General features: G+C 42.5%; 1 protein-coding gene across 1 annotated transcript in view; it reads right to left on the reverse strand.

The window, feature by feature from the left end:
• The window catches only part of LOC144781982 (sodium/calcium exchanger 2-like), a 1,191,301-nt gene that overhangs the window by 82,171 nt on the left and 1,081,353 nt on the right, over positions 1-27,777 (reverse strand). The window contains exons 5-7 of the mRNA XM_078661082.1: positions 20,505-20,608; positions 15,936-15,953; positions 13,080-13,204 (exon numbers count right to left, since the gene is read on the reverse strand). Coding sequence (XP_078517208.1) covers positions 13,080-13,204; positions 15,936-15,953; positions 20,505-20,608 — 247 coding nt within the window. The remainder of the gene's footprint in view (positions 1-13,079; positions 13,205-15,935; positions 15,954-20,504; positions 20,609-27,777) is intronic.

A 27,777-nucleotide genomic window follows, 5' to 3' on the forward strand; every position in this document is an offset into this window, starting at 1 on the left:
AGATAATTTCTCCAGAAGGCCTTGTGCATGGGTCAACCCACTTTAAAGCTTATTTACAGTTTAGCAGGAGGAGAGCACACCAAAGCCTTGGTTGTCCGGCTCTCCAGGCAGAAATCGCAGGGTTTCTGCCTGCAGAGCTTCCACTTTCTCTGCCCAACTTCAATTTCCTCTGGCTGTCCAACCTCCAATGGGTCTTCAGGTCACAGTGCGATTGCCCTACCCCACTGAGAGTAGGGCTGCGGCCACTCATTTTTCCTTCTCAGAACCACCATACAACACCTGGAGGACCCCAGAAGAAAAATGTGTAACTTTTCCTGATGGGCAAGGAGGAAAATTCCCTGTTTGTCAAGAACCTTTTCCTTATGCTTTTTTAAACACATGGCCGATTTTGGGGTTTGTTGCTTATAAGCAAAGGAGAATCTCGAGCAGCCAGTTAAAGATACTTATATTAAATGAAACTCCTTGAGAGCTACTATTAATATTAGTGTTGTAATAGTGATCATGTATGACAAAATTATATGAATGGGATCCATATGCAATATTACTACCAGCAGTAATCACCTCAGTTCATCATGTGTGGTGGTTGCCAACCATAATGTAAGAAAGGCTTCGCCAGTATGATGTGCTTCTACATGGGTAATATAATACATAACAGGGATAGCACCAAGGCCTCTGGCATCAAGGTGATAACATTTGCAGAAAGTCTCCCCACTGCCACATGATTTATCACTCAAATATCCAATATTAATATCTTTTGGAAATTCAGCCATTTTTCTCCAAACTCCAGCTCATGAGTTCTGATAATTAAAATATTTTCGTCAAAAATATACACTCTCAATTTTTAGTACAGGTATATTGATTCACCTACATGGAGGAGAGCTACTTACAGGTAGCTGGAGAGCTACCAGTATCCAGCAGCAGCCGATATGGATCGGAGGTAGGGGGTGGGAAGGGAGGGGGGAGGACGCAGGGGGAAGCAAGTATAAAAAATAAAATAAAAAATAAAAACGTACCTTCTGGCTTCTTCCTAGTCACGTTTCTGCTCCGTAGTCCTCCCTCGCTCGGCCTCAACAGGAAGCACACCCAGGCTCCCAGTCAGCCAATCACAACGCTGCCGTAGCAGTGTTGTGATTGGTCTGAGCGTCGTGTTTTGGCACTCAGGCGCCGACTGGTGGCCTGGGCATGTCCTCCATGTAGGCTGTAATGCAGCCTGCATGGGGAACATGCGAAGTGCGCAAGTCTGCTTTGGGCGGCCCAACAGGGCCGGCCAAGCAGTCATCGCACACTTAGGAGGGTGCTACCACTCCTCCCCTGCCCCCGCCCCCTCACACAAAGCTGCGGAAGTCGGAGAAAAGAAAAGGATAATTATGCAAGTTATTATCAGTTTATTTTCCCTTTGTTTCACTGCAAAAAAGAAGAGGGCGATGCTCCTCCGCCTTAGCGGAGGAGCCGCCACTGCCAGTAGCTCGTGAGCTACTCTTGGAGAAGCCTGGTCTAGAATGACCTAAAAGGGTAGCAAAGATTCTAGAGTACTTATTCAAGGTTAGTTAACTATGTCTCTTTTCTAACATGATCGTCCCCTCATGCACTCTTCTGACTATTAAGTTTAGTCAGTTATGGAGTTAGATGCTGTGAGCAATAGGTAGAACGCAAATTGATCTTGGCTACAAGGCATGACAACAGTCACCTGCCCGGTAGCCATTTCATAGGCTTGCAACACCAATCCCTGAACCTTCCCCACACACTGCATTATTTATAAACGTGCTCCAAAATAGAGATGCTCCACTTCATCAGATTTTTTATATTTTTTATAATCTATTTAATTGTTCACAATAGTTTGGACCTGCGAACTACAATGTACCATATTCCTGCCAAACTAGTTTTCCTAACTGGAGCGATTGAACTAAACAGTCATGTATGCAATAAACGATTCGCTTGCACTGCTAGAGGTTGAACATTTTTGTGATGGTGCCTAGTACTGCCTGTCCAGCAGTGTTAAGCAGGTGGTCTTCTGTCCTACATACTTGCAAAACGCAACCCTATTATGTGTGTTTCAGTTGTTTTCTGAAGATCAGAAAGTCTGAAATACCTCTTGTTTCAAAATGTAGTTGGTTCCATGCATTTCAGTGTTTAATTTGAGCCAGTGGTTTCCGGTGCTTGGCACCGCCACTTAATTGTCAACACTGACACTCGAGAGTCTGACACTTGATGGACTATTTGTCTAACTAAGACATTAGTTGTAATAATAATTCAATATGCTTTAAAAATGAATAATACTTGCTGACAAAGTCATTCTTATAGCTTTGGGATCTGGAAAAGTCAGAATTGTCACAACTGTTAGAATGGGACGGTTAGTAGATGTGTTGTTACTATAGTTGGCAGCACTGACAGGGGCAATGAACAGTGCAGACAATGTGACCTCCTGATGAGGGTCCTGGCACTTCGATTTTTTACAAATTAAGCACTGATGCTACTAAAAACACTAAGGGGCAGATTTACAGGAAACTGGTGCATCTGTAGAGCTACGTCAGTTTCCCTGCGCCAGCCTGCGATACCCTTCGCTACCATGGATGCAATGTATTTATGGCGCCTCATATGGTGCAAGGATTGACAGATGTGTCAGAACTTCTGACGCATCTTTTGGTCCAAAAGTCACACATTGCTTGAGTCATGTCACAAGCATGACCCAACTCCAGCAATGCATGTTGAGGCCTATACTTATTGTACTGCGTCACTTCTTACGTCTGCTTCAAGCAGGCGTAAGGTTTTGACGCAGTGGCATCCTATAAGTGGTGCAGTGAAATCTTGTTAATTTTACTGCATCACTTCTACAAGACTTTCCTGCGTGGGAACGCCCACCCTGCATACATTATACCTGACGCAGGTATAATGTGGCGCAGGGCTTTACAACATGACGCATCTCCCTAGATGCGTCACGTTGTAAATTGGCCGCATTGTTTACTCTACTGCTGCGTCACAAAAGTGACGCAACGTCGGCGCAAAAATGTCGCAAGGGGCTTGTAAATCTGCCCCTTAGGATCTGGCACCATGAAGATCTTTCCTGGTGTTCTAGATCGGAGAAAAACAGAGCAATATTTTAAGGCCGTTGCAAGGATATACCACGAAAACAGCTGGCGGATAAACAGTGGGCCAGAACCATGTAAGGACTTAAAACAGATGCAGAAACTCTTAAAAATAATTCATTTGTATACAGGGAACAAGTGAAGTATAGAGGAATGTAGTGAAATGGGCTCTTGTCTAGGGGTTTTAAGGAAGAGCTGAGCTGCAGCGTTCTGAAACCTGCTGCAGATGCTGAATGGTATTAGCCGGAAGGCCTAATTACAGAGGATTTGCATAATCCTGCCTAGGACCTTTCACATTGTGCAAATGGGGTAATGAGTTTTATCCGGTAGTTAAGAGAGAATGTTTAGATCATAAAAACAGGATGAGGTGACCTTGGTTACCTGTGTTTTTCACTAAAACCCATCCTCAGAATGTTAACATTCTTCACAGCCCTGGCTAGGTGTCTAGAGAGTCCAGCCTCAAATTGTAGCACCATACATGCAGAGAGCCGCCAATCAACATCGTTTTTCTGAATTCAGCTTCTGACAATTCTTTGCCATCCAGTCTGCCACCAGAATGGAAGTCTACACGAGCCACCTAGTTGTTGCCATTCAGCCTAAGAACGATTTCAGCATCATTTGCATAACACATGTGTTGTAATGTACTTTTCCTTCTCTCCTTTGGTTTGTTCTATGACACTATGACATTCTGCCATTCCTTTTTTGTGTACATTCTTTTCTTCCCCCTCTGGTTCTATGCTCAGATGAGTCTTAGAGCCTGGAGGAGCTGGCAGAGTTGCTGAGAGCTGTTGGTGATGTTTTTACCATTAACGCCTACTTTGGAACTTATCTGGTGTTACTAAGTCTTTTTAACACCATGCAAGAAAGATGATATTCCTTAATCAACCCCACGACAGTAGCCACATGTACGCAGGGGCATACTAAGGATTTTGGGGGCCCCTTTTTGGAACAGCTTTCAATTTATGATCCAATTTCAGCTATTTCATGCCCTCTTTGGCCCGCTCCCAGACAGGCGCACTACTCCTAATTCTAAATATGTTACATGTAATATTATGGGATAGTGAGATGTGTTTTCAATATTGTAACCCAGCAGCACTTCACTAATATTACTGCAAAAAATCTCTGTGACGCCCTCGCATTTCTCATATTTAATGTCCTGTTTTGATCTAATAAAATCTTTTTTATTGATGTTGCATGAAACATAAACACAAAGGGGCAGATTTACAAGCTCCTTGCGCCACTTTTGCGTAATTTTTCCCATGTTAAAAGTGACGCAAAAGTGGAGCAAGGGGCTTGTAAATCGGCCCCAAAATTTCTCTGCAAAATGTCTTTAATCGACTTTCACACATCACCCACATTAAAAATAAATTAAAGGAAACAGTATTTAAAGCAATCTGTTGAAGAATTTTTGATGGTCATCAGGGCAAGACTCTGTAGAACAGAGCTAGCTCCATCAGGGGGCCCTGAAGGCTGGGGCCCTGGGCCAGAGCCCACTTTGCCCATGCCTTAAAACATCTCTGCATGTACGTTGGATAATGTGAGTCTTAAGAATGAAAAAAATTATCTCAAGAATGAATCCTGCAGAACTCCACAGAGGACAGAATGCATGTCAGACGTTTGGTGGATAACCTGATGCTACAATGTTGTAGGCATTCACATTGCTTGGCCCTGGTTGCTGCCTTATGCCCACTCCTAGTAACACTCCTATATAGTAACCTGAAACTCGTAAATGCATAAATAGTAAGGGAACACATACATTTCGCCGCTGCATGCATGATGTGGCTCGAAGAAATGGAAGTGGATTACATGTGGACGCTTTCTGACTTTTCCACGCTGCAACGAAGGAAAATACTTTTTTTAAAAAAGAGACATGTCGTGAAATGGGCCAAACATGATAGCATTTGTTAAATGCACGTAAATAAAAAATGGAAATCTTTGTAATATAACAAAGACCCAAATAAAAAAAAACACGTTCAACATACCACTTAAATCCTGCATTTTACTGGTAGAAATGCAGCCACATTGGGAGTGAAAAAAAATGATAAAAATAAATATATATCTTTTTTTTATTGCACAGCTGCCATTTTTAGGAGTGCAAATTAACAGGTGTTAGAATTATCCAATTTATTATTGCTAAATTTAAAAACTTCACATCGGGGAAGGTTGGCTTAGTCATGCTGAAAATCAAATTCATGACCTGTGGATCGCAACAGATGTCAACTTGGAGAGTTAAGTCATCAATCAGATTCCAGCTTGAGATTTAGGTCCCGAATTACTAACCCTTTGCATAGCACAAGCAACGCAAGGACAACACAAAGGCTTCAGTACGATTTCCAAGGCCACACAAGGGATGTTATGTGCTGCCTTGCTTGGCTTTGTAAAGAAAAGTAAAGCAACACAGTGCCTTGTGCTGCGTTGCATTACATTTCATTAGTCAAAGGCATTCCTTGGGTGGAGCATGGAACTGGTCAACCTGAGATTGTGCCAAAATGGTATGCCACCTCGACAATGATGTAAATATGTTTATTTCGCCTTGTGATTTCTTCTTTCCACATGCTGCGTATAAAGAGGAATATGCCTTTTAGGATTGTATTTGCACAAAAACAATCCTAGCTGTAATGCATTCACCCTTGCAGGTTGTCGCAAGGGTGCATGAGTCGGCCCTAGGCAGCGAACAGTGCACCAGCGCTAGGCGGAAGCAGAAGTATGCCATATCCTAGTAGATACTGCACATTTTTGTTCTCTCCATTTCAAACAAGGCAGCATGGCAACTTTGCTTGCTGCCCTGAGTTGCGTGAAACATTAGTAAGTATGCCCTTTAATGATTTTGCACAATCTCAAATTGTAATATAGCTGGAGGAAAGAGTCCATTTTATCGGGTTTGGTTAACTGTAGCAGAGTAAAAAGGGAACTTATTGCCTCATTTATGAAAAGTGATGCATTGCTGCGGGAAAACAGCGATGCGTCACTTTTCATTGCGCCCGCCTTGCAACATGCTGGATGCATCATATTTACAGTATGACGCATCATGTCGCAAGGAGTTACAGATACATCAGTATTTCTGATGTATCTGTAGGCGCAAAAGTGACGCATTGCTGGAGTGCGTCATAAAAGTGATGCAACTCCAGCAATGTGTCTTTTCACATGGGGCAAGCCTCGTGTGAAAGGGCCTGTGTCAGTCTTATACCTTATACCTGCTTTGGGGCAGGCGTAAGATATTAACTCATTTATGTCCTAGAAGTGGCGCAGTGGAATCTCATAGATTTCACTGCATCACTTCTACGAGGCTTACTTGCGTTAGAATGCCCACCCTGCATATATTATACCTGGTGCAGGTATAATGTGGCGCAGGGGTTTACAAAGTGACGCTTCTACCTAGATGAGTCACTTTGTAAATATGACGCAATATGGTGCATTTATTACCCTGCTGGTGCGTCACAAAAAGTGACGCACTGGCGTCCGGCGGACCAAAAGTGACGCAAGGGCTAATAAATAAGCCCCACAGTACGGTAGACTACTTGTCGAAATCCCATGGAACATGTGGGTCTGAGCAGCGCGGAGACAAACTGGCCAAGAAATTATATTTAGCTTAGTAATGCATTGACTCAAGGGACAGGATGCTAAATTAACCAAAGCACAGGATGAAGAATCTCTTAACATCGTCCCAGAGGTCAGTGCCAGGGACTACAGTAAACTTCGGTTCAGCCACTAACAGTTCTCCTTGTCTCACGGTCTTGGTGCATTCTCTCCCGTGGTAAAGTGTGTTTTCCTCAGTTTACTTCCCTCAGGATACAAAAATATCAGGGTATTTAAATTAAAATGGCAAAAAATGGTGGTAGAAATATTTAACGAGAAAGGCATGGGAAGAGTATAGATAAATAAAAAGTGTAAAGGGTAGTGGTAGATCTGACGGCTCCTGGATTTTGCAGGAGACTTCAGAAGGTGGAAGTAACTGATTTTAGTGAAGAGGCTTGGGTGGGAGGGGAACTAAAATTCTGTCAGTTTGGTTTGGGGTAACTGTAGGTGGGGGGATTGGGTGTAGTTGTTTGTTATTGACTTGTTTTAATAGGTATGCATTTGGTTTGAACAAGTTTTAAAGATGTGTATGCATTTTTAACCTGTTTTTCTCTATATTAGTTAACATAGACCTTAGTATGTTTCTGATGTCCTGTACTACCACAGTGCATAGAACATTCTCAGTTTCTGAAGTATGAAGTCCTGGCAACAAATGTTCTTGGTTTTTGTTATATGAAAATAATAACATGTTGTTTAAAATAAATAAGGGTAGTGGTAAAGGAGGGTTTAACTTAAAGGAATGTGGGGTACAGTAATAACTATTCACATAAAAAAGAAAGGCATGCAATAAGTTAAAGAGGAGATACATGAGGGAACAGGCGATGTTCCACTATAAAAGAATCAAAATGTGATGGATGAAAGGAAAAACAGTAACATGAATGGGATCTTTTTCAGGAGTCCCAGGGCAGTCAGAGGTTACTGCGCTCAGACTGTAATATTCAGATCCTTTTATCGCTGGTGTCTTGGGGCTTAACCTTACTGTTGAGCCCAAAACTGAGCACAGAGCACTCCTCCTTAGCATTTGACCCTCAGGGTACCCAAGTTGAGAGGTCTAAGGCATACTCAAGGAGGTAGTATGGAGATAGGGATTCAGAACTTAGGTAACAATTGATAACTCAAGGTCCAGCCAGTATGTTTGTTTTGAAAAGAAAAGTACTTTAATGCTAACACACACAATGGAAAATGTTGTATAAAACAAACAGAGGGCTTTCATTAAGGCTAATAATGGAATGAGTACCCTCTGTACACTGGGGACATCCTATTGTAGTAATGTGTGTTGGCTCATAGCTTTATGTGGGTAACTCTGTGGGACTGTTGAAGTTGGAAAAAAGTTGAAGTTGGAAAAAATTTATAGAGCGCACTAACACCTAGCGGTTTCTTGGCGCTGTGACTTGACATATGAAGGAAGAAGAACCGGGAGATTATTGCAGAGGAAGGGCTAAGGAAAAGAGGTGAGTTTTTAAGGCTTTACGAAAGTCCATGTAGATAGAGAGGGACTGTTGGGGGTAGTTATGGAATTGAAGTTCTCTCTGCCCCTCAAGAGCAAGGGCTCAACCCAAGAAATAGATGCATACTCTCTATGTCCATCTTGGGTGCAATGCCTCCTGACCTCCATGTCCTCGGCAATTCATTTGTGGCGTCCTTTCACAGCAGGCTGAGCATGCAAATGTCGCTGTCAGCTTCAGTAGACATGATGCAGGTGGTGTGTGCTCTGCACTGCCCCCAGGGTGGGGGTGTTGATAACCTTGATCCAGACCGGCTGCCTGGTTGCATCCAAAGTTACGAGGGCTGGCACCCACAGCTTCAGGTAAGTGGTCACAGCACCAGCACCACTGGAAATGAGGTTAGACTGAGGTCATGCTGCTTGTGGTTGTGGTCAAGACTGATTTGCATAAGGTTGGGTCCATACTGGAATGGCATGGTGAGCAGAAAATGAAGGATTTAGGCCCAGATCTCTGTACAGGGGTGAATGTATGACATTGTTCTGCATTCTGTCCATCAATTGTTCTTTTTACATCTTACCGCTTGAGTCATCCTCGTGCCCATTTACAAAACCCCCACTTGAACAAGTTTGGTGTCCACCCTGGGTTGCAGCAGTGACCATGTTGTACAGGTGCAGTTTTCTTCAACAGCATCAATCTTCTATTGGCACTTGTTGGCTCTTCGGGGCTCAATTTTGGATAGGATGTAATAGTCCTCCAGCATTTTGGACACTGATTGACACTTATCCCAAGCTGCATCAGTGTTCTCTGTTTGACTCACCTGGGCTTCTTCGTAGCCCTTCTCTTTCAGAGTAGACCCTTCTTTGGGCAAAGTCAACGCCCATGCCCACCCTGAGCAGTCAATCTGCTCCCTTGCTCAAATTAGGGTCTGGGAATCCCCGCCTGTAAGACTAGTTGAGTTTTTCCAGGTTTATAGTCTACAATTTGGCTAGAGTAGTTGGTGGTCAGTGCCCCAACCCTGGAGATTAAAGGAATCTCCCTGTAACCACTGGTGTGGAACCCCATGTTTCTGTTCAAGAACATTTGGCACACTGACTGTATTTTCTGTCCCATCTATATGCACAAGTTGCAGACAGTTCTTCTGTATTCCAGCACCTTATCAGTTCAGTGACCAGTTCTGAGCAGTTCTGCTCTTTTTCCATTTCCACAGAGTAGTCCAGCTATGGGCTTTGTCACAACAGTGAGCAGAAGACAGAGAAGAGCTGGGAGCCACCTCACAGGAGCAATTCAGAACAAGAGTTAAAATGCAATTATGATTGCCCCATTAACTACCTGTTAACCTGTTGGGGTAGCTACTCCCAGAGAAGAATGGGCCCAGAAGGGGCAGGGCAAACTCCCTTGCATTAAAAGGACTCTCTGTCCTTCTTTAGCAATCCTCTGTCTGTCTCAGCACAAAGGATCCCTGGATAGTTTAGGGTGGAAAACATCTGCTGTCTGGGGGCCTCCATCCAATCCTCCATCTTAGGTATGATAACCGAATAGTCAAATCAAAATGGAACCTAGTGTGGCCACAGTCACATGTGTCATATGCGCTCCTCATGCACCCTTCTCACATGCAAGTGATGTACACACTCACAGTAAAAAAATAAAAAAAGAACGCAGCAGCGTCCGGGTGGGTTCTCCCCAGAAAATTAAAGGATAAAATCAGAGAGCAAGATCCTGTATCACACTTCACCCAAAAATGGTCGGAGATTTAAAAAAAAATGAATAAATAAGATAAGAAACTGACATTAATTGCCCTAGAATTAATAACTCAAGATTAAGCTTAAAACCAGACAGAACCCCTCTTGCTACTCGGAAACGTGCAAAAAGGGTCTTCTAGTTAGGAGTCTTTTACAAATTATCTCCACCAATCCAGTCCTCTTTGTTCCACACACCTACAGGTCCTGGATCATTTCTCTCGCTAACAGGAAGGTTAAAGTAGTGCTTGTATTTATTACATTGCTCTGGAATTGGACCTGACACCCATCTTCAAAACCGGACAAAACAGTGCGGTTAGCGAGGAACGGATAGAACCAATTGGCTTTAATTTCTGGGTACAACTTCCCCTGCACTGACAGTTCCTTGAAAACATGCTTGTCTTTGGGGAGTGTCAACTTGAGGTGCATAAACTGTGCAAGGAAACACTTAATTTGTCATCGAATAGTGTTATAGGGTTGAATGCTGTAAAAGATCGAGCAACGGCTGCATTTGTAGGGTAGATAGTGTAAAGCAGACAGGCTAAATGGGCCTCGTGGTCCTTATCTGCCCCAATCTGTTATTCTATTATGGCTGAACAAGTTGCCTGCCTCTGGAACAAGTCACAGTGAAATTGCTATTATGATAAGAAAAGGATGTAGATTTAAAAGCCTTTCTGAAAGCGAACAGTCTTCCCTAATCTCAGGAAAGGAGGGCGCGGAGCAACTTGTGTGGCTCTCCGACATTGATGCTTCAACATTGTGTGTACAGGTCGGTTTGGCAAGAGGGTGGTGCAGTCTGACAACCCACGTGCTGCTTGGTGTATGGTGGGGGTCACTGTACTGCATGCAATATAAGATCTACCGCAGTGGCGTATCAAGGAGGTAGGGGGGGAGGTGCGCACCAGGAGGCACACACTTTGGGGGTGGGGCCTGCCCCCCTGCTCTTACCTGCGACTGTGCGAGGTGGCCGTTTCAGGAATTGTCAGCACCCTCCCCAGTGCTTCATTTGTAAGATATTAAGTGCCAGGGCTCCGGCCAGGAGGCCACTGCAGCTTGCCCCACCCTTCGCCCCTGTAATTGCTGCCAAAACAACTACTAACCATCTTTCTCACATGTAAATGCAACAGTTCAGATTGTTCCAGGTCCCCAAAGCTTAAGGAATGGCTGGGGATTTAGGTATTAGTAATTTTTGTATGTATATTGTTTTCATAAACAACATTTATACTGCTCATCTGTAAATTCCATGAGCAGCGCCACCTTGTGGCAGGCTTCCCTTAGTGTGGTGTTGACAATTAGGTGCCGGTGCCGAGCACCGGAAACCAATTATGTGCAGGTTCTCAGCACCGGAAAGCTCCAGCTCAAATTAAGCACTGACTCCCCGCTTTCACATGCGGCTGCCGGGCAGCAAACTCAGGGACCGCCACGGGCTGCAGAACGGCTCGCTACGCCACTGGCCTACCGATAATGTCATTGACATACTGCTACATTTAGATATAAGTAGATACATATTTTATTTAATTCACTTATACTTACCCCCCCAATGTAAGTATGGGTGCAGTTAAGAATCGTACATATACACTTACCTTGCAACGTAGTGATAGGTCAATGTACTGGCTGCAATAATATTGTAGGTCGATACTAGTAACCGCGATATACTAACATGCAACCTGTTGAACCGACTGGAAATAGCATGCATGCTCATACAATGCATAAGGTGTAGGCTGGGCCACTAGATTTATGCGATTCTGCAGCTGCATTTTTTTCCACATAATTAAGGATTTTCCTCATTTGCCACTTAATTGATCATCTGCTGCATAATAAGATCATTTAAAAAGCATGTGCTTCTAGATTAAACAGATCAAATGTTACATATAATAAGTGGCAACATGTTTGTGTGCAGTGGAGGGCTCTTCGCAAAGCTTAACTGGGCCTCTTTCATTTGCTTATTTCAGTATTTGGTTGTTAGGCTGGTACTAGAGAGGTAAAATCTTTGCCTAGACCACATTACCATGATAGAAATGACAAAATAATGAAGTAATACTTAAAACAAAATATGCTGCACTATGGCATATAATTGCCTATTTCTTTCCACATAATTTAGAGAACCCAGGCGTATAATCTGGTGCTCCTCTGCCGCATAATTCTAATGGCCAGGGCGCAGAGTAAGGAAATGCTCTGTTAAATCAGTATATGCCTTACCTGACCACTGGCCCGCCTTTCTATAGGTTCTGAATAACTGCCAGCAAAGTCTCCTGTGACATGCGTACAATTCAGCTAGTAAGAAAACCCTATCTACTGCTGAGCATCATACTGTCTCAGCTTCAACCCTCTGAAGATATGAAAAGACCGAAAATAGAGAAAACATAATCGGGGGCAGAAATGGCAAAGCAGTGATGCCCTAGTGGTTGGTGCCCCTTTGGAACGTATGTACCGAAGCCACCAGATTTCCTCTAACGTGCAATGGCCACTGTGGTGCTGGGACAGCTAATGAAAAGAGAAATGATGCAATCAGACATTAATTCTCCTGCAGGCCAACCTGTCTGGCCTGCATGGCATATTGTAGTGTACTATAGTTTGTAGGATGTATGACATTACAACGCATGCTTTTACCACGCATGCCTTTACATCGCAGTTTTTACAACGCATGCTGTTACAACGCATAGCGCTAAGGGGTGCTGGATAGTGAATAGTTTAATTTACTATTCCAACTCCAGTCCCCGTGGATAGTAGGGATGGTGTTGGATAGTAAATTAAATCTATTCCCTATCCTAGAGCGCCCCCCAGCGCAATGCGTTGTAATGACATGCGTTGTAATAGTGGCGTCGTAAAGGCACTGCGTGGTAAAAGTTGCGTTGTAAAGGATGTTCCCCTAGTTTGTATAGTGCTTCATGACACAGCAAATGTTCTGGTTTGGCCCCTTAATGGCCCTGAAGCGCATTGGAAAGCACAGTTCCTGTGACAGAAGGATGCTTCTGAATGCCTGGAAGTTAGGGTGACCAGATCTTGAGTCCTAAAAACCGGGACATTTTGAAAAAATAGAAGAAGGACTGCAATTTTTCATTCACAGAAGGGCGCAGAATGACAGCTCTCATCAACATAGGATAACAGAAGATGCGTTGAGAAAATAAATAAAATGTAATTCCTACAACCAAACTCAAGATGACATGGCACCTAAGGCCCCTTCATGTGAGGAAGCAAAACCACCAACAAGTTTAGAGAGAGAGAGAAAAACAAATTGCCTTAAACTCGTAGGACTCCTCAATGACGACTTCCATCTTGGAATACTCGCCCAGGATTGGCTTCCCCATCTCCGCGATCCGCTTGGCTTCCTCCTCTTCCGCCGACAGCTTCTTATCCTCTTCATCTGAGTAAGAGAGCACAGGTCAGTTTCTTAGCAGGCGGCCATGCAACCCTGGATCCCCGGGGCCTGCTCAGCCCGCAGGGCCTTTTTATACTAATGACTTCCGGGTTCAGAGGTGAAGCACAAGTTTACAGCCATTAGCCTGACATCTGTTTACTTCATTCCTTAATTAGTTAGCATTTGTTTATTTGCAAACATGGATTGGACATTTATTTGCTTCGCCTTTGCGACGTGGCAGGCTCTATTAAATGATCTCTTGGTGTTCGACACAGCTAGCCTGAAGATTTAGCATTATTTATGAGATAGTCTAACGTACTACGATTAATTTGCAATGTTTCACAAAATAATGGAGCTTTAATTGCAATATGAGACAGCTGTTTAAAGTTGAAGATAATGCACCTATAGCACATTTTGACTCACCATTCTATTGTCAAGCAACTAGTAATTAGAAAAAGTTTACTAAAATATTAATACAAATATAAAAATCTTTTTTTGGGCTCACCATGCACATTGGTCCTCACTAGGTGTACCACGGCTATCTGCAAGCAAAATTGTGGAACCAGCAACACCTTAAACCAATGACTCAGATGGGTGACATAAATCCCCCATCTAAATTAGCTGGGATGACTCAATAACGAATGACGCTAATCCATGAAACTTGATTCGAACATTTCACATTCAACATATTTAAACAGACAAAACTCCCAGGAAGCAACAAGAATCACACACAAGAATGGACATGGCAGAGCATCCCTTCACAAGAAACCATCGGATTACAACCCATGTCCAGCCCAACTCCAATAAGAAACCTCTGATCTCCTGCCAGACCATCCTATACCACAAACTATATTCTGGTGCACACAGAGAGCAACATTTATTTTTCCTATCAAAAGAATTGACCAAACATAGTCACAGTAGAGACAACTAGGCAGCTGAGTGGAAGGTGGGATGCAAGTAAGTGCTCAGAAAAACTAATGTAACACAATGAGAGAAAGACACTTCTTCTTGTACCCTTACAGATTACACATCCACTGGAAAAATATCAGTGGCCTGCATCCCTTGTTGAAAAAAGATCAGAATATGTGTGTAATATGCCCTATACCATCGGTCACCACATACGGACAACCATAAAACATCTCAAACCTACATGTTAACAATAGGTACCATCAACCGCACAAGGAAAGTTAGAGATGCAAGACCTTCACACATGTTAATGGCTAGGTACCCATCATGTACCAACACTGCACCTGCTGAGGTTAAAAGATTTCAACTGCAAATCTAAGAATATTGTTTCCCGCTACCAGAGCAAGCGATGCCGTTGTGAGAAGTGTGTAGGTGACGGCAAATAATAGCTACACACAAGGGCAATGGTCCCTGTTTCTCAATAGAAGAGTCATACATCACGACTCTAGTGCGAATACACTACTCTCACAAACACATTTGCATTTTAAAAAGTTGGCAACATTTATAAATGAATACCCGCCCACACCTATCTTCCATATACTCTAGTATGTTATTGGTAATTTAAACTGTAAACTTCCAGTTGGTTCAGCTAATGCCTATTGGCGGAAGGGTCACATGATTGTGCAGAAAACATAGACAATGTATCCATAACACACTGTTTAATTTTTTTCTGAAATTATGACAGGTATACAATTAAAAGATAAGCAAGTCAATATGTTGGTAAACTACAATTGACCAAGTCGATGAGACTTTCTTTGGAGGTGCATTTACAGTTTGGAACTCTTACATTCAGAGAGAATTCTGGCAAGGGGGAACATAAGCTTAGGGATTTCACAGCAGAATGGGATAGGGAGGGATTGGGTAGATACAGAAGAACAGGAGTCGGGAGCAGGGGCAGTGGCATCAAGCACATCAGTGAAAGAGGTACGAGTTTGTGGTGACACTTCTTTTTATGGTGCTGTTTTCCGCATAGTTAAATCCAAGGGTCTCACTATATTAGCACATGGATTGTATGATTCGGCTGAGTATGGCTTAACAATGCAATGCATAGTCTTGGGGTGCTGCCCTGGAACAATGGAGGAAGTTTCCTTTATAGAAGTAATGTTCATTGTAAAACACACTCTCATCATTTTGTGTTTTACCGTGTATCTACACCTGCAAGCAATGCATATATTCATACTTCCCTCTCTACCAGGGATAATGGTCCTGAGGCTTATCTTCAATTCTGGTCCTACACTCAACTGTAGAAACTGGAGTGTGTGTAACTAATGTTCATTTCCTAGAGGCTGATGTCCCCTCCTTCTCCTCTCCTAGCAGCTAAAGGAGAATCCTTGGGTTCTTTGAATTTCTACTATGTGAGTGCAATTGCTAAACCACAGTGCAGCTTAGTGCCAGAGGATTCCTGAACCTGTGGTATGTGTGAAAACAAGTCTGCAAGATGATAGAGTAATCTAGTGGCTGATGCCAGCCATGGAGTGATCCCAGGAGATTTATTCTAATGTTGAGCTCTTGCGCATATCTCCTGTGGTACCCAATGACTCATATGAGAAACAGTGGCACGCGCCAGTCACTGCCACAGTGGCTTCCATGAACAGTAGACAGAAATTGGTTGACACACATTTGAACGTTCTTGGCTGCTGCTAGCCTGCTCTGATCTGTCTCCTGACCAAGCAGGAGGGAGGCAGATGACAGTAGACACACACAGAATGTAAAGCAGTGGGTACAGCGTAGCACATGCAAGGGACGTGTCATGGACATTAAAATGGCTTACCCTCGTTGAGTAAGAGAGCTGTGAAAAAGGAGGTGAAAGAGAGAGAGAGAGGGGAACAAAAAGAGAGAGGGCAAAAAAGAAAGATCAAACTATGAGCACAGCAGATACATAAAGATCACAGAAGCTGTCTTTGGAAAAGGACAGTGACTCTATTTTAAAACACACTGAGGAGAAGGTAGGAAATATTATTTTAGAGTACAGTCCTCAGACAGTTTCCCCAAGTAATAACTCTATGATCACTTTGTCCCATATGACACAACAGTCTGTCCGTTTTGAACCCTCCCGCCTCTGTTCCGTGGAGAACAGCTGCCATATGGAAACTGGGACTGGAAATGAGTGATCAGAAAACCTGGTTAGCAGAAAGAAGCATGCCCACCTGCCCAGGTTTTTAAGAACTGAATATAAGCCAGTATTTCTTGGATCCACATAGCCCTCCTTGCATTCATTAAGGAAATAAAAGAGCTGCATTTAGCTGATCTTCTCTAACAGCACGCCTCTTCTGAAAATAAGAGAAGCATACAAATGAAATGTATAACCAGAGAATCAGAAACCATAAGCACACCTTCTTTAACTATGGTGGGTTGAGTCTGCATATATTTTGGAATTCATGTTTTTACCGACTGAACAAATTTCCTATATGCAATTGGATAGAGGTCCCACAAAATTATATTACTTGAATAAGATAAATGCTGGAATGTGTAATATTTCCTTTTCTTGGCAGGCGCAAGACCTACTAATATTATTTTCCCTTGGAATTATATCTCTCAATTTAGGCCAGCCAAGCCTTATTTTCTCTGGACTAAAGCCATAAGTGGTGATGCACCAAGATTTCTTACCATCAGTCTGCCACCCCATCTGGGAAATTAGTTTTCTTTATTTGTTGTATCCATATATTCATTTTACTTGTATTAGGAGCCCAAAGAGCTATCACTTTGTTCTCCATCCTTAGCCATGCAGTGACTGATGGATGGTCACCGTCTGAAATTTAGGCTAGTGTCCAACACTTGACACGCATCTGGATAGCTCAAAGCAGCTATTTTCGCTCTATTAGAGACTCCTCTTGTTCTAAAATATAAATATATATCATGGACGAAAAGAACAATTTTTGTCTTTGTGTTCTGACTTGAACAAATTAGTTGAAAATTATGAACGGACTAGAGAATACCAAAAATGAAGCTCAAACAGTTAAAAATAAAATAATGATTCATCTAAAGTGAGCCTGAGAAATGTGCCCTTCCTTTTATATGTATTTCTCAGAAAGTAAATGGCCGTCAGCAGCTGATAATGCATCATATTAAATTAATGGATGCTTGGGCCTACAGACCAATCTAACACAGTTTCAGGATATTTCAACTGTGCCAGCAAACCTAACAACTAGGCCCCTGAAGATTAACAAAACCAGATTGGGAAATGTTAAATTCTTTTTTTTATTCAGATGTTAAATTCGATATTAAATTGAGTGGGTCAACCTTAGCATCATTAGCACAGACAAAAACTGAGGGAAAGCAAGTAGAAGCAATATTAAAAATACAGGATGCAAAACACATGTCCTCTACCGTTTATGGGTCTGGCATTTCAGGGTATGCTATTTCTTCCTTTCTACAGAGTAAAGGTCCTGAGGGGGTTGTTAAGCCTTCCCTCAGTCAGTCTCAGGATATTCTATCCACCAGGAGGACTGCTTAACATACTTAGACGATAGAATCACACTGGCCACCGACCTTATGGATATAAACAGGTAGATCTCCTAGGTTTGGCAAAGGTTAATTCTATCTATTTGGTTTAGTTATATGGAGGGTGCCTTTGCAAAACGACATAAAGTCAAGATATTTATTTTTAGTACCAAAGATGTAGCAGTTAAAGATAAGAAATTGGTAGCTGAGTGTCCCATATACTTATATCTGTTGGACTCACTTGGGCAACAAAAGCCCACTGTTAGAATTTTTTTTATTCTGTTCAAGTGTTAATAAGCTTCCTCTTCTCACTGAAAAGATTCTAAACTAGACAAATGGACATTCCCATCTCCTAGACAATTGGCTGTTTTTGTGATTGTTGAACACATTTCCTCCCATGTACATAAGATTCGTTTTTGCCACTTGTATATACTATTATGTGCCCATTCACAATTCTTCAAATGTTATTGCGTTGATTGTACTATTATAAATTCTATTTATGATTTAAACTTTCAAGAGATTGACATCACTATTTTGAAAAGAATACAATTAGTTTGCTCTTACAACCTCTCTTTGGAATTGCTTTTGTATGCAAGTAACTGTATGGAAAGGCGCCCAAACTGTGGCTTAGCCAGCTTTATGGGATAAAATATTCTCACATTATGTGAGACCGGACAAACTCACGTTTCTTGCATCCTGGATATTGTGAATAATTTCCTAGAACAACAACTGGTGGAAGCTCTGTTTTTTTTTCTACAAAAAGACTCATACATGGGCTGTTAAACAGTCAGTTTAGCAAACCCAACTGTAGAGTATCTGAGACAGGTTGCAGCCCAAGTCCCTGAGATACATGACGAAATATGTACACAGACTACAGTTGCTACATACTAAGTAGCCCCATATAACACCCAGTAAGATAGTTTTGACGAGTTTTAAGGTTTTAGGCTCTAGGAGACATAGACCAACTCTCATTCACTTATTGATGCTTCGATGACCTTAAATTTGCCGCTCAGTGGACGCCTTTGTGGCAAAAGCCTTAAAAGCTAAAGGAGATTTAGAAGACTCCAGAGGAAAGCTCATGCAAGGAGCATAAACTCCAATTTTTCTCTTTTCCGGTTATGCACCATTTAACTTTGTAACGCCACAAAAACCTATATCTAGAGGATAGCAACGGATGATGTTCTATGGTAACCCTTTGGCTATGTACCCAGATTTAATAATGAATGCTTTATGATTCATTCTATCGTGCCTATTTTATCTCTATGCTATGTTTTTAAGGTTTTAGAAACTAAATGTTACTACCTTTTCCTAACCCCATTATGTCTTTCCAAAGTAATTACATCCCGGAAAACATTACGAAAGTATTGCATGTTAACGTGGAAGTAATCTGAACTTTTTCAGAATAGTCAAGATTCTCAACTTGAAAGAAAACCAGTGACAGCGAAGGGGCTCATTGAGTAAAGTCAGTACAGCTTTGGGGTTTAAGAATTGATCCTCCACCTAGGAGCAGGGCATGACATGATCCAAGCCCTTTGTTCAAAATGTCAATTTCCAAAATATGTGTTTTCACCTTGATAACACAAATATTCCCCCTCCAAATATTGATATGTCAACATTATGCATGTGTGTTTTATGTAGTAACAATTTGAGGGCAAGAAGTCTATTGTGTGCTATAAATAAATGACAACTAGCAATAACAATAAGGCATTGGAAGTCTATAGATGTATAACTCAAATAGAAAAATTGAGAATGACTTCAGATCTTCCTGGTTTGGCTTGACTGCACGGCTGTCTGCAAGACATATTGTTACCAATTTATATTTCAAAAATACACTGAATCCCCACACAGGAAATTCTTTATAGCAAAGATGCATTGTTTACTGAAACCCATAGTTTCTTTGTCACTGCAGAAGGTTCTTTTTAAAGTATTAGCGAGGACTAAAAATACAAGCCAAGCCTATTGGCTTTCTCAATGATTGTTTCAAAAGAGGATATACAACAAGCGTTTACACTTTCCAAATATTTGCACATAAAACAGCTTGCAGTTACGTTCTCTCAAATTCCTCTCTAATCAAAGGACTTCAAACCAGAAGCAAATGTATCACTATGCCAAGAAGACATGGGGTGTATTTTAGGAGTTAAGTTCCCCTGAAAGGCATCCAATTATCACAATAAACATATGAAGCATTCCTTCCTGGTTCTTTTCACTAAGGTACAGTGTGACATCTCATTTTTTCCTATTGGTTAAATGTTCAAACTGTCTTGCTAAATTCACCAGCCAAATAGTGCTAATCTAGAGTCATAAAATAGTTAGAAGTCTATAGTGAGGTGTCTTGAAGAGAAATCTGTTAATAATATCTTCCAGCTGAATATGAAGATTATTACTTTCTGTTTGCCGTCTGAATCTCTAAATTAAAGAAATGGATTCTGCTAAGATAGGGCATCAAAGAAGCACCCAATCCTAAACTAGTGTTTTTATGGCAATCCACTTCCAATACAATGATCATGCTCAACACCTAGTGGCCGTCCTGCCTAGTGGCATTGTGGTTAGGAAACATTTTCTAATGTCTGAAGGCTGAAGGACTTTACTCTACAGCAAGGCATTCATTCACAAGACCTTATGCTTCAGTATTGCTCATGTAGCCACTAATGTTGGAATGATCAGACCCTGGTCCATCTCCCAGAGTTAGCAGGTAAACAAAATCATTCTTCCCACCCCAAACTCATCTCCGTATCTCTGTAGGTCTTTCTGCTGCTCTAAAACTAGTGCACAATCGTGGAGAAGAAGGGGCGACAGGGATATACAATGACTGACACGAAGCTTATCATATGGAGGGGCATGGATGTAAATAATGCTTTCTGTTTAGGCATGTGCTAGACAAGGTGCTCTTAAATGCTACCTGAAATCCCGCGCTTTAGCCATCTCGGCTCTTCCAGGATGATGTAAAAGTTTTCTTGCTTTTCATATTCTTCATCGTCAACTATCTTCACCTGCAGGGTTTTTCTGGTTAGGGAGAGAAGAAGAAAAATATCAGCATCAAGTAAATACCCGACGCATTCCAGTTATCACAGATGTACAATCCTGATTTACGATTAAGATCATATCTGCAAAGTTTCAGCATTGCTCTTTGTAGAAGAACATCCTAATGGCATCATCGGCTTATAAATCTTATCAATTTGATAATCTGCCAAACTTGAACAGCATACATTGTGTTCCAGCGTGTTGCTTTTCAACAACAGTATAGGAACCGCAGCAAGGGTTTCCTGCTTCAATCATCTTATGTGAAGTGCCAGACTGGCCGTGGCGGGGAACATCCACTACGACGCGGTGTTTACACCGCACTACCATTACAACGCTGGTTTTACAACGCAAGTCATTACCACGACTTGCACTGGAGGGCGCTCTAGGCTAAGGAATAGTAGATTTACTATTCCAACACCTTCCCTACTGTACGCAGGCTGGTGTTGGAATAGTAAATCTTACTATTCCTACGTCCAGTACCCTACAGCGCAAGTCGTGGTAACGACTTGCATTGTAAAACCAGCGTTGTAATGGTAGTGCGGTGTAAACACCGCGTTGTATTGACATACAACCGCCGTAGCGGGCATTGGACGTTTTCCCGGGAGGCTGGAAGGGTGGCGTCTGGTTTTTCAGCAGTGGGGACCGTTATTTTGTTCCCGGGGCTGGTTTTGCAGAGGTGCTAAATTATCGCCCCCCCAGTAACAAAAAGCAGCAGTGCTTCACACTTGCACTACCCTAATACCCCCTCCCCCTCTTGGGATGGTCCTTCAAATTTTCCAGGGCTACTTTGGGTTCCCCGCCCGGCCCAGCTTATGTGCTACACACAGGTACATAGTGATCAATGTTGCATCAGGTGCTGTGACACAGAAGCCTAAGGATCTGAGTTTCCAACAGCCCCCCCAATTATAATTGAGTTTTAATACCAAATTAGAGGCTGAGGGGCCATTGTACTTGCCAGCTTACAGCACATACCTCCTTTTGCTAAGGCACCAATTGCATAAATTCAGCCGCGGCCCGTGGAGGGAGTTACGGTGGGGCAGGGAGGCGGGGAAGGGGGGGTGGGATTATTAAAACGAATTTCGTAGCGCGCCCTGCATCGCAAAATGCGATGTAGTGCGCGCTACGAAATTAGTTTTAATGATTACATTGTTTACTTACCTGCAATTATCCATATGCCGGTTGTTAGCACCCTCAACCCTGCCCCTCATCCTCCCCGCCTCCCTGCCCCACCGTAACTCCCTCCACGGGCCGCGGCTGCATAAATTCAATAAATAGCGCTTTAGCGAATTGCTTACATATAGCCATTTGAGCAGTTACATTATAATGGCTACATGAACAGTTGCACGTAGGACTCTCGAGGGCAGAATTATCCAACAAAATAAACGTGACCTAAATATTGAGAAAACAACATTGTGCAGGTAAGTATATATAGGTAAGCAAGATTTACTATTAACTCCACTTCCACATACATTGAGGATATATATTGTTGAGGTACAGGCAAGTGGAGTTTAATGCACTAAACGTACACTTATCTATATATAATCTTACCTTCGTGATATTTTGGTAGTTTATTTTTTTACCATAATATTTTTGTAGGATGATATTTTGTCCACAATATTCTGGTAGTATGGTCACTTGGACACAGATGCTTAATAGAATGGGCGTAAAGATACTCCAATGATGCAAATCTCTATAATAAGGCTGTACCTATAGACGTCGAGGGAAAATAAGGTTCCAGGTGGCCACCATTTGTCTTGCAGTCATAATACCCTGTAATACATCCATGAGAATCTATAAAGTTTCTACTTAAACTGCAAAAATCAAAGTCAGTTAGTTGCAGAAGTATAACAAAAGTCCAAGCTTTACTTTTGCAAAAACAAGTCTTGAAATCAACAACAGTCCTGGTGCCCCGGGCTCTTTCATTAAGAGCAAGGTTTCCTGCTGTGCCTTTCCAGCTAGTCAGGAGAGCTGCTTGTATTGCTCGTTTTTTACAGCAGACAGCAGAAATACTGCGAAAAAGACTCAGGGATTGTGTACCGCTGGCTTTTCCCTGTAGTTTCCCAATGATTGTTTTTCTGTGCAAGGGAGATGTACATAGTTTGTAACAACTACTTGCCCTACGCGTTCACCAGAAGCAGATTTTCTTCTCCTTGTGATGTTTAGCTGGAATTACCCCCAGACCATCATCCAACAGGTCAAGGGACCAGGGCCGGACTGGCTGGACCGGGCATTGGGTGTTTCGCCGGGAGGCTAGAAGGGTGCGGGCCGGCAAGTGAGTGTTTCTGGCCTTCTGGAGCCAGGCAGTGCTTCCCCAGGAGCTGGTCTGAGAAATTTGCCAAGGTTGCTTTGGGTTCCTAGCCCGGCCCTGCAAAGGACCCAAAAGAAAGGCACCTGCAGGGTTAGATACCATCTTTTCAGTCTGACTGCCTATCACTGCCTGATGTTCCAACTTGAAAGGACCTGTGTGTGGACCATTTTCTTTTGGTCACATGGGGCCGCGACAATACCCCAAAAAAAAATAAACACCCACGCACTGCTCCGTTCACGTCATCCCATGTGGCAGTAATCGACTGCCTATAGGTCAGTCCAACACTGAGCACCGAAAGTGGACCTCAACCGTGTTGGGAGTCACAGAAACAAAGTGGCATCGACCTCAAAGGTGAGGTGAGGCATTGAGAAATACAAAATAGAATTAAATGGCAGCCTCTGATGCTTTAGTCTGGTTCTGTGATTTCTACATACCCTTGACCTCAGCTACAGCAGTCACTGTCATGAATCGGAAACAATGAGGAAAAATAAAACGTGCTTCCCATACATTTACCTTCATTCATGTTAGTGAAAGTTCTTATCTTTCCTGCTCAAGGGACTTCATAAGGGGGTACTGAGCCCAAAAGAAAATAAATGGCCGGAAACGTAGAATTAACTCCAGGGGAAATTCCTGTTAGGCCGGCGTAATCTCACATAATTTCACATTTGGCGTGCTACGCAAAGTTTCCCAAAATTACACCATTACGCGTTGTGTGGCATAAATACAAATTTTAGCACGGGAACAATGTGAACAACCAGAATGAATTTTTGCTGCTGCTGTTTACTGAACTTGTGTTTTCTGCATTGTATTTTTTTGCGAAATGCATCTTCTAACCTAAAGTTGACACGCGGACGTGTTTCTTGCTAAATATAGTGCTAAATTCCAATTTTAAATGTCAAGTAATTTCGCATAATTTTGTGGGATTTTACATAATGGTGCAAAAGGAAGGGCAGAGAGCAGTCTGAGACCGGCCTCAATGGCTGCAGACTAAGGAGTTCAACCAGCTTTTTTTAGGTTGAGCCTGGACAGAGCATGCGGTGCTCTGCGAGGCATGCTGTATTTGAGTAGGGACTTGAAGCTCCTCCCACTCTCCGCCCATATTTGTCATTGGCTTGTATCATTGTCCTTCGTAAATGCTGGCTTCTGATTCGTAATAGGCTTGTTTAGTCCCTCCTTGGTACTGCATTGTCTTAATTTGTAACTTCCCTTGAGGACTGGCCCTTTTACTTCTGTTGTTAAACGGTATGTCTTATTTAGTCTGTAAGCGCTATTTTCTTTAATGAGTTTTTCTTAATGCAGGCACAACATGCTTTCCTGCATTATTCTGCGTGCCATGCGCGCTATCACTTTCCAAGTCGCCCGGGACGATGGGCCACTTCTTTGAAATGAAATAGGTCTCACATTTACAAGAGTTTGAACTATTGGCATTGTAAATGACAATGGCTTTTATTTATGTGTTAATTATCAAATCAGATAAATAGAAGGCATTGTCATTCACAAATGTGAGACCTATTGCATTGCAAATGCTTGTTCAGCTGGCTAAGGAAGAGCTGTGGAAAAATGGTCTCTCTCATCATTTGCCACACAGCTATTGCCTCAGTCTAGTGTTCCTGACAAGTCAGTTTTAGAATGCAGGTGAGACAGCTTCCATGACCTGAACGTCTCAATTTAGCTTTGAATGTGAATATTGGTAGACAGCAGAATCAAAAGAAAAACGTGACACCTCCAATGTAGGTGCTTTAGAAGCAGCTCTTTCAAGTTTACCAGTGCCATGTGTGAGCAGTTCAGCCAGTTCATATTAGATTTTTTTTTTTATTCTGGTACCTGGACTCTTATTTTTATTACAACATTGGAATGTTGAGCACTCCATTGAAGACAATGGAGTGCTCCGGGCTTCTAATGGCTGGTAGAAGCCTGAAGCATCAACATTCCAATGTTTGTTCACAGCTGTTGCTGTGAACAAAGGCATCACAGTTCCCGAAGGGATTTCAACCCCATCAGGCTTCAGGAGTCCTTTGTTTTACAAATTTGAACATTCTGCCTTCTAGAGGCGGAATGTTCTAATCGCCTGCTCTCTTGATAAAGGCTGTCGCCGTATGCTGGAGTGGGCCTTTAATAGTTAGTAGAGCCCTGGCTCTAAGGCTATAGTATATACTTGACAATGTAAAGGAAAGAAAAAAATCATTGAATGATCACCTTCTCACACACAGGTCTGAGAAACTTGAGAGCTCTACATGACACCATATCTTCTTACTTGTCATGTTTCTGTTGCGTCTGTCTTCCTATTGGGAGTCTGACAAAAAGGACGAATTTGGAAGGAATTCATAACAGTTCCAAAAATGTTCTTGGTGTTCTTATTCAAGCAGCTAATAAGGATTTAGAACTGTTTGACAAATACTTCTTCACCCTAAAAACCCACACCTTCTCCACACTCACCACCTCTCAGGTCCTTACTACCCCCACCACCCCTTCCTCTACTGAAGATCAGTGACCACCCTCTTCACTCAGACCGGAGGATAGAAACATTACTAAGTATCCATCCTCAGCACACATTGCATTGACACCCTCTTCTACTTCACGCAGCACCTCTTTTCAACCCCGTCCTTCACATAGATCCGTGGAAAGAAGCAACGCCAAATCTCCTTCCTTTCCACACACTGCCCTGACACCTCCTTCTACTGCACGCAGCACTTCTCGGGACCTTAACACTACCTGCTCCACCCCTTCCGCTCCGGAGGAACATCGACCCCTTCCGTCATCCTGAACTGATGATAGAAGCTACAACTCCATCTCCTTATCATGTACTTCACTGACACCCTCATCTACATCACACAGCACTTCTAGGGACTCTACTACTACCCCTACCGCCCATTCTTCTCAGGAAGAAAATCAACCACATCCCTCACCTAGAACCAATGAAAGAAGCAACAACTCTCTCTCCTTAGTACGCACTACACTGATGTCCTCATCCATCTCTTGCAGCACACTCTGGACTCTACTACTACCCCCTCCACCTTTCTGTCTCCTGAAGAAAATCGACCCCGTCACGCACCCAGAACCAGTGAAAGGAAGATCAACAACTCACCCACCTTAGCACGCATTGCACTATCACCCTCAACTAGAACTACCATGAGAACCAACATCAATATTACTCCCTCAACACCCCATATCCTGTCTACCCCGCCTCATCAGCAGACTGCACAAGACTCTCTCAAGACCTCATACCTCACCTCTAGGAACCCTTCAATACGTTATCCTAGAAATCAGAACCATTTAACAACTTGCTGAAAAATCTCTTACTAAACTTAAGCATCTTCAAAACTCACTAAAGACAGTCGACAATGTGACAAAAACTAGCCTCTAAACAATCGATACTTGCGCACGCGCAAACTCTCGAATTACATTACGGACCAGGAAATACAAACTCTGTTACGGCTGTACGAAACTCCATCCGACCATGTCTTAGACAAAGAGGAATACGCTATCCGCCTAGTCTCCATCAACTCATGCAGAACATCACATCCAATCCATAGAGGAAGAAACCAGAATAATCTTCACTCTATAACCACAAACCAAGATAACCAGGAGCCTACTCTAAAGAATCCCTCAAACCAGATGTCTTGTCTACTACTAAACTGCTGCTCAGCCCCTAAACACGCCTCTGACATTGCCGACCTCGTCCTTAGCATGAACATTTATATAATTATCCTCAGTGAAACATGGCTCAAGGAATCATCTTCACCATGCCTAGACCTTCTGGTCCACCCCAGACTTCAACCTCATTAGATTGGACAGACCTCACAAAATATGCAGAGGCTTAGCTTGCATACATCGATCTTACTTCACCATCTCAAAATTTCACTCGGAACCCCTGGACTCCTGTGAATACATTGGGATCTCTGTGAATTCATCAAGTTACCACTCCCTTAAATTACATATATTCTACCATCCTCCAGGTCAAAACACAATTTTCACAGAACAACTTATGGAAATCATCACTGCAAACTCTTCCCCTCACTCGAATGACATATTCCTTGGTGATTTCAATCTCCACTGGGAGAACACACTGGAAAAGCAGGTCAAAGCCCTTAAAACCTTCCTTGCTGAGCACTCCCTGATCCAAGCTGCCTCAGAGCCTACTCGCACAAAGGGTGCCATTCTCGACTGGCTCATTTCTAAACAAAATACTATTGAATCGATCTCAATTACCCCCTGTGACTGGTCAGACCATCACATTATCATCTTCCAAATCCCATCCTGTAACAAAAAAATCCTCCCACAACAAATTAAACCTAAACAATGCAATGGATAAGAGACACAAAGAAAATCAACTGGAACAGTCTTGCCTCCCAATATGAGAAGGTTCTTATCCCTCCCAATAACATAGCAGACGTCATTGCCCTCACTGTTCACTTTAACTCCACGATGTCCAAAATATTCGACCAAGCCGCGCCGCCAAAACTCAAAAGAATTCTGGACAAGGATAAAAAACCATGCTTCAGTGAAGCCCTGAATGATGAGAGACGCAAACTCAGATCAACTGAACGGAAATGGAGGCAACACCCCTCCCCCTCGCCTGAAACTGCTCCGACAAGCAAGAAAACCATACAATAAAAGTATTCTAAAATCAAAAAAAGATTTCTTCAAATCAGAGCTAGAGAATGCCAAAAATAGACCAAAAAAACTCTTCAAAATTGTGATTCAACCATCAAAAAAATTGGCCAAATCTTCACTCTTAACATCAACCTCACAGCTAAGTAGTGACGCATTTTCCACATTCTTCACAGCAAAAACAAATTCCCTCCAACTTGAACTCAATATGGCAGTAATCAACTTAGCCACC

Source organism: Lissotriton helveticus, chromosome 9 (assembly GCF_964261635.1).
Source record: "Lissotriton helveticus chromosome 9, aLisHel1.1, whole genome shotgun sequence".
NCBI classification, from domain to species: domain Eukaryota; kingdom Metazoa; phylum Chordata; class Amphibia; order Caudata; family Salamandridae; genus Lissotriton; species Lissotriton helveticus.